General features: G+C 40.8%; 2 protein-coding genes across 2 annotated transcripts in view; both read right to left on the bottom strand.

The window, feature by feature from the left end:
• Positions 1 to 1,583, bottom strand: part of LOC122083366 (5'-methylthioadenosine/S-adenosylhomocysteine nucleosidase-like) — a 14,129-nt gene extending 12,546 nt beyond the window's left edge. The window contains exons 1-2 of the mRNA XM_042651132.1: positions 1,209 to 1,583; positions 1,041 to 1,104 (exon numbers count right to left, since the gene is read on the bottom strand). Of these exons, the coding sequence (XP_042507066.1) occupies positions 1,041 to 1,104; positions 1,209 to 1,311 (167 nt within the window). The 5' untranslated portion in view covers positions 1,312 to 1,583. The remainder of the gene's footprint in view (positions 1 to 1,040; positions 1,105 to 1,208) is intronic.
• Positions 1,584 to 3,244: 1,661 nt separating this feature from the next.
• LOC122084837 (transformation/transcription domain-associated protein-like) overlaps positions 3,245 to 7,910 on the bottom strand; it is a 4,814-nt gene continuing 148 nt past the window's right edge. Inside the window, exons 2-8 of the mRNA XM_042653261.1 lie at positions 7,562 to 7,886; positions 7,016 to 7,480; positions 5,750 to 6,181; positions 5,175 to 5,453; positions 4,290 to 4,841; positions 3,985 to 4,194; positions 3,245 to 3,661 (exon numbers count right to left, since the gene is read on the bottom strand). Of these exons, the coding sequence (XP_042509195.1) occupies positions 3,542 to 3,661; positions 3,985 to 4,194; positions 4,290 to 4,841; positions 5,175 to 5,453; positions 5,750 to 6,181; positions 7,016 to 7,480; positions 7,562 to 7,886 (2,383 nt within the window). The 3' untranslated portion in view covers positions 3,245 to 3,541. The remainder of the gene's footprint in view (positions 3,662 to 3,984; positions 4,195 to 4,289; positions 4,842 to 5,174; positions 5,454 to 5,749; positions 6,182 to 7,015; positions 7,481 to 7,561; positions 7,887 to 7,910) is intronic.

Here is a 7,910-nt window from a genome sequence, read left to right as displayed (position 1 = left end):
CATACATCTTGCAAAGAATCAGGTGTTTTATGCAAGGACAAAGCATATTGATGTGAGATTTCACAAGATCAGGGAGCTTGTGTCAGAAGACAGTATTCACTTGAGAAAAATTCATACAGATCTCAATCCTGCAGATATGTTTACAAAGCCAGTTACTACAGAGAAGTTCAAGTCCTGTTTGGACTTGATTAATATTACTCATTGTTGAAGATGAGGGACGCACCAAACAGGTGCGGATTTGTACCTCTAATGAGGTACAATGATGAAGACGTCTACAAGTTATCTTTACAGGAGGCTCGACAGAATTCAAGTCAAGATAGGGATTGTTGGTGTATGATGTCTTGTATTCCGTCGTAGTTTAATCCAGGGAGTACTGGTGCAGCACCTAGACAGGCAGGACGGCGGTCCCGCTAGCCAGTTAGCGGGCCGTGGGGGTTGCAAGGGGGGTAGGAGGCCCCCGTGCATAGCAGGGGGTGTAGGGGGGCGTAGCCCCCCGCTCAAATTTTTTATTTGAGGGCAATTGTAGTTTAATCTGGATTAGGATTTTTTTCGCTATATATTTGTAGCGAGGGTTTCTTTCTCTGCAATGCAAGCAATACTAAGAGGTGTGAGGACGAGCACTGTAACCCTATTCTCCATTGATAGTGAAGCAGGATCTCATCTCACCGAGGACGTAGGCAACCTTGCCGAACCTCGTAAAATCCGTGTACATTGTTTGTTTTGTTTTTCCATTATCTTCTGCATCGTTTTAGGGTTGCGTTTCTACAGAGGGGGAGGGGGGGCATGTGTCAAGTAGGCTTGCCTTCACGAACAAGAATAACATCAAAATAAGCATCACGGAATCCAAATGGAAAGAAGCATTTCTAGAGTGGTGCATTATAGTTTATCAATACTATGCAGCTTTTGAAGATGAAAATAGGCTCTTGACGACAAATGAATGATAAACAGTGAATCCTGAAAAGAAACAAAGTTGTCTAAACCCTATAACCGAACAGAAGAAGAATAGAGAAAGAGGTCAGGTGAAGAAAAAAACAACTGACACGGTATCAGGATCCTCCATTAGCTGGAATCTTTGCACAAGTGGAAGCGCTTCAGTCTGCATCGCTGTACTCCATATCAAAATCAAGGAATGAAAAAAGAGACAGATTAAGGAGAATTCGAGAGAAGAAATTGAAGCCGGTGAGAGAAGAAAATCAGGCAGTAACTACCTATAACGATAACGATATTGGAGATGAGCTTCTTATCCGCATCTGCAGCCTCGGCCTCCGCCTCCTCTGCAACAACCTCTGTGCCTTCGTGTTGAGGAGCCATGAATGGAAGCTCGCTCGCTCGTCCTCTCAATCTCTGCGTTCGGTTCTGCAATTATTTGTAATCAGTGACAGAAGCAGAGGAAAACAAAAACACAGCGCACACTCATTCACGCAGCCGCCCCTCTGATGATTAGTGGGTCGAATCGTCGGACTCCACCACATAGCAAAGACGAGACTGTGAAAGATGGAGGGGACAGAGAAAGGGACTTAACAATTTTAATATACAAGAGAAGTAGTCTAAAAAACTCTCGGATCAATCTGTTTTCAACCGTTTTCAACTTTTCAGTTATTTTTCATTTCCCTTCGTTCCAAGCTAAACCTAAGACATATGAAGCGATCCACATTCCACACTAGGACTTTAAAAACCCGGAATTGGGATCCGGGTTGCCCCTATGCCAAACACATTAATGCATGAAATTACCACTCTGCCCCTTTTGAAATCAATGATTCCATCTATGTATACACCTCTTCATACAATCGTTTTTGGCCCGCACTGATGCAAGGGCTATGCGACTAAGCAGCGATTTCTTATCCATGAAATTTAATTTCTCAAACAATTTTGTTCATCTATCTTTTGTTTAGGCTTAGAGAATGTAACTCTGAAGTACTAGCTCCTTCCTCTCTCTCTCCTCCTCTTCTTCTTTTATTCACGAACCTAGTTGTGATTGTTGTGTCTCCATATTGTTACTGAATTTGATAATGTTTTTGTTTTGAGGACACTATTCTACATTTAAAAATTGTAATTTCAAAATATGGTAAGAAGTTGTTTTAACCTTTTTTTTTTTTTTTATTCAAAAAAAAAAAAAAAGGAAACATTTATTTTTTACCCTTATCCTTCTCCCCTTCCCCTCCCTCTCCCTCCATCGCTGCCCCTGCACTGCTTGCCCCATCTACCTCCCCCATCCCCTGCTCTTAGTTGCAGACCTAGGCAGCTCCAGTTTCCCTCCCCTTCCTCTCTGTTGAAGTCATCTTAGCTTGCGAATGAAAAATCTCTTCTTTCTTTGCCATTTATTGTTTTTGAATTTTTCAACATTGTCTTCATATAAGCTATGTTTGGTTGTAAGGGGAATAAAAGGGAAGGGTAGTGAAATTTTCATACTTAAAAAAGAAATATATGTAATCATTACTCATGTGACTTTAACATTTACTTCAAATCATTCCATATTTTATTATAAAATTTCACTTTACTTTACATCCAAAATCCTTTGCTATGATATCGGGGTAATGACTATAAACATTTCTTTTTAAAGTATAAAAATTTCACTTCTCTTCCCTTTAAATTCTCATTACAACCAAACGGAGTCATATTGTTATTGTCCTATTGTGACATCCGGGTTTGTTCTTTCCACATAACATGACTAGGGAAAATACCCTCTATACACAACCGTGTAAAGTACCAAACCCCAAGGAAAAAAAAACAAATGCAGTTCAAGCGGACAACCAACTTGGTCGATTAATCCGAGCCTTACCTGTTGAAGCTTGGCCTGAACCATGTACTGGAGTTCCAGTCTTCCCACCAAGGATTTAGGTGACGATATCGATATTGGTAGACCGATACTGATTCAGATCGGATGGCATCAGTGAATATCCATCTATTTTACCCTTGATTTTTATAAATTTTTTTATCTTTTTCCTATTTTACCCCTGAAACGATTCAAATAACTGATCCAAATCAATATTGGATTGGGGATCGATCTCAGCCGATACCGATCCAATATGGCCAATCCCAAACCGACACTTGAAACCATGCTTCCCACACAATTGGTTACCAGTCTAGGCATCCCCACTTTCCCCATTCCAACGATTTATATCAGTATCCAAGTCGATCTGAATCAGAATCGGAATCGGCAGAGACCGATTACATCACCTAGACCTTTTTTTTAAACCCTGGTTCACACTGAAAACATAAGAGCTGACCAAGTCGGAGAAGATTGTTTTGGAAATGCTTTTCCTGCACATTTAATGGGTGGATAATTACAAGGTCAACCAATTCCCAAAAGGGCTAGGACATATTGTACCATTCACAGCATTAGAAACACATGGACAGATTGTACAATCCCCAGCACTAGATTAACCTAATGGACCAGTACCAATATATACATAACTACAAAGGAGACTACGTTGTACTGGTTTTTTTCTTTTGAGAGGGGAGGGGATATACAAGGGAAATGAAAATATTCTACGAGAGAGAGAGAGAGAGAGAGAGAGAGAGAGAGAGAAATCAACCACAACTAGAACCAAGGGTGCCATGTTGGATCCATCATGCACAAATTCCTGGGCATCAGGGCAGCTTCAACCAGCTCAGTTACACCCCTCTGCACCGACTGCGGAGGGTCCATAGCATTATCCTCCTGAGATACCAAACAAAGTGACATAAACAGAGTGAGATGCAAATAAAGTTGTCATCAATAACTAAGCCCAATCCATTTATAATCATGCAAGGACATGAAATGGGTTCAAATCTCCTTGGGGCCTAACTATCATTAGAAAAAAAAAGAGGACATAAATCATAGAAGTGAACATAATAGAATTTATCCCACAGCTATAAAGAACACCCACCACAAACAGATAAAAATACATTGAATGGCTAGAATGCTCCAATCAGAGAACTTAAACATAAACCATCCCATCCCACAGCTTGTAACAGAAGAATTGTGACTAGAAACTATATTACCTCCTCAGAGTAGTTCTGTGGGGCTACACCTTTGATCCGTCCAATGACGTTGTCCACATTTGTAGTGACCTTGAGCTTTAAGTCCATGGGGCTTAAGCAGCCTCCTGCAGGAGCAGGAGCTGAAGGCATATGCATTGGCCTTCTCCATGACCAAGACAGCAGCTCATCACGGAAAAACATGGCTAAATGATGCCATATATGCTGAATTTGCTGAATAAAGTACAAAAATCCATCAGAACATTTTCCATAAATGTCATGCTAATCCACAAGTTCCATTAGAAAAAAAATATCATGATAAGACTCACTTTAGGTGAAACCACAGCTTGTGAGGCAGCACACATGGCAGAAACAATCAGCCCCTCCACTCCGAAATGGGAGAAGAACGCCTGCATGTTCCTTGTCAGTCGGAAAGGAACTGCTTCATTAAACTCGATCATCCCATTTGCATCATAAGCTGGGTGGAAGTCAGTCTGAAATATTTTGCCAGTGTTTTTTGCGAATAGAATCTTGTTGGGGGTCCTTCCCCCAATTTGTAGCATGAATGACATGAAACTAGAAAGTGCCAGCTGGATGGCAAACTGCTTTTTGAAAGCCCACAGATGGTTACCACTAGGAAGAGTCTTGTACATGTACTGAGAGAATATGCCATCTGTAACGAGAGTCTTTGTTATCTCATTATATGCTTGGAGGCGGAGATCCACAACAGCTTCGGGGGAAATCTGGCCGGAGATAGCTTGGTTTAATTGCTCTTTGAAATGGGTAATTGGGAGATCTGCTTCTCGATTGTTACGTGCACAATTGTTCTCATAGACCTCAAGAAATGTACTATACATCAAGTCATCTTCTACCATCCGAACCTAGAAAAACAGGAGAAAAGAAGCAAATCCTACAAATGAAGAGATGACTCCAGTTGGATGAAATAATAAGAAGCAACCAGTAACCAACTTCCTTGCCCCTGGCAGAAAATGGAACATGCAGCCCAATCAAAGACCCATTATCCAGGTCTTCCCAGAGAGAGACTCACTAGGCCAACAGAAGATCTCATTGTGGGACCCACCATCAGCCAGGTCGGACTTCTCATCATGCATGCATGTGCATGACTAGTTATGTTCAACCAGATGAACAGCACATATTTAAAAAGAAAACAATCAACCAATCAAGTTCAGTGTAGCAAATACTGGATTAGTCACCTGGGACCAAACAGGGATTATTGTTGGGGTGTGGATGCATATGTGGCGGCGCCTTGATTCCTTGTGCTTGTCAAACATCCGGTTCATCACACGGAACAGCTGCAATATGCGTTCATCACTTCTAGCATTAGGGGTCAAAGATGTCTGAACAATAAAATGGCGTTCAGAACCATCAGATCCAATGAGTGTCAGTCGGCGGAAACTGCTTCCATGCCGTCTCACGATTGGAATGTCGGCTCCAACTCTGTCTAACTTCACCGTATGATCAGGTGCAACTTCCTGCATGTTAATAGATGAAACAAAAATGATGATTACAGAGAGACATCAGAAGAAAAATAGTTAAAATGAAAAGCAGGCATGATGATTTCTGGCCAAATAAATTCATTCTTCCAAAGTAAATGGTATTTAAATCCCACTGCAAGGCTTTAAAAGCCTCATTACCTGAAAATTTTCTACAGAATATTAAATATTATGTGATCTTTCAACACATCTCAATCAATGGTTCTGGACAGGACAGATGAAAAGTGGCTTACTTTAGGTCATTCTACAAGTTCCCCAACTCTGATCCAGCTTACCTGATCAGTAAAATACTGCCCCGGAACTTCAACATCAACAACATGAAAATCACGCAACACCCTGCTTTCCTCTTCCAGCTTCAAGACAGCTGGAAATCTGTCCTCAACATTGCTTTGAAGAACATTTTTCCAGTGCTTCAATCGCTCAGTCAGTTCAGAAAGGGTGGCCGGAAAAGTAGCCGTGCTTTCTGGATCAAGATCACGTTCGAAGTCTTGCTTATATTCTCTCACAAATTCAACATGTTTGTTCACAGCATCGGCCGAAAAGCAAGCCTTGCAAACACCGGACAGCTCCTTTTTCAGGGATTGTGGAACCTCTGCTGTAGTGGCAGTTGGGTACTTGTAACAGCGATGAAGTAGCGCATTTACTACAGCCAGAAGTCTCTCCTCAGGAAGGGTAACAAACCTTGAACCAATTTCTGTAAGCAGAGTCTGCAATATGGTAGAGATTTATGATACTTCATGTTAGGGAATTTAAGAATTCAATAGTCCCCCACAATCATACATAAAAGGACTTTTAGATACTGAAAACTTGCTCCAACGAAAGCATGTCAGACAGCAGCTCAGGGTGCAAGGCATTCAAGGATAACATTCTGTTGTAGCATACAAATTCAGTAGCAGAGAGAAGGAAAAATCATATAAGTTCGGTTATAGCATGTGCAATGACAAAATTCTAATATGGCAATCACTCTTTGTTTGATACACTTGACACTTACATTATATTTTCATGCATGACAAGTCTTGTGTATATCAAACTATAAGAGAAAACCATACTGCCAAAACCAAATAAAGAGGACATATAGAGCAGCAATATTTGCAGGAAGGAGGAATACTATCTTTCAGACGGTGTAGATATGATATGGCTGACTTTTTCTCTCGTTTGAGCTAAACTGTATAACTCCAAGAAACACAAGCTGCTATCCTACTGGTCAAAGGATGCTATGTAATATGACACCATATGCTGTTGTCTGGGGGATCTATAAGAGGAACCTCAAAATAATTATGTACATTTAGAAAAAAAAAAAAAAAAAAATCTAGCTTCAGGACAGTTGGAAAATTTTGATTTGGGAGAAAAATTATGAATACTTTGTCTTTTTGTTGCAGTTCTCCTTTTTACCTTTATATGATCATAAACTGAACTTTTATCTTGACTTGCATGCTCATTTTATATCAAAGAAATTTTTGGTTGGTGCCTATTGGAAACCTTTTTTTTTTTTTTTTGGGGGGGGGGGGAAGGGCTTAATAGAGCCATGTTATCCGTCTAACCTCAAGTTCACTAGCCAAATTAGTATGCTTGCTTCTAAGAGCCTCCATTATATCTTTTGCAGCATCAAATGCACTAGCAGCAGAAGCTACTAATCCAAGCATACCGTTACGCCTTAATGTGCCTTGACCTTCAGTAATGGTTGAAGAACTTTGCTGTGAAGGTTGGTCATGCCCACCATGCGCATTTCCCTCTACACCTGTGCTCCTTTCATGTTCTTGTCCATGAGAGTTCCCACCGTCATGTGACCCGCCAACAGTTGCAGACTGAGGGCCTTGATGAACCTGATTGTCTGTTGTCAGAGAAACACCAGCATGAGTCTGTACTCTTGCAGATCCATCAGACAAGCCTAAAGAAGTTGTACCAGCCCCAGAGATGCTTTGCTGCATTCGCAATCTTCCTAGTTCAGATTTATTGGCAATATCACGGCGCTCAAGCAAATATGTGCGCAACCAGTAATAAAGTGCCTGCAAATTTGAAAATAAGTGGATATTGAGAAAATGAAGACAAGTAGAAGTTGATCACTTGATAAGTTGTCAATATTTTACCTGTGGATACACAGTTGCAATTTTTAATAGCACAAGTTTGCAATGAGGCGCTTCTGTCCTCTGCAAGGAAAGTAATAGCTGTGGGACCCAAGAAAGCCAAACCCAATGTGGGATCTGGTCCAAGTACTTATCAAATGCTCTTCCCACAGGTTCATTGGAAGTATCAAAGCTGAGAAGGTATAGGACATGAGCTAAATGGCTTCTGGAGTTAGAAACACCATATTTGATTCCCTGAAGAAAGCAACTAACAGCATATTCTAACCAAATCTCTTCCTGGGTTTCTTTGTAAACCTGTGAAAGATAAACAATTAGCAATCTATCATCACTGATAACCTGAGAGAAAAAATGG

This window comes from Macadamia integrifolia, chromosome 7, assembly GCF_013358625.1.
Source record: "Macadamia integrifolia cultivar HAES 741 chromosome 7, SCU_Mint_v3, whole genome shotgun sequence".
Taxonomy (NCBI): Eukaryota; Viridiplantae; Streptophyta; class Magnoliopsida; order Proteales; family Proteaceae; genus Macadamia; species Macadamia integrifolia.
This window is presented reverse-complemented; position numbering and strand designations above follow the sequence as displayed.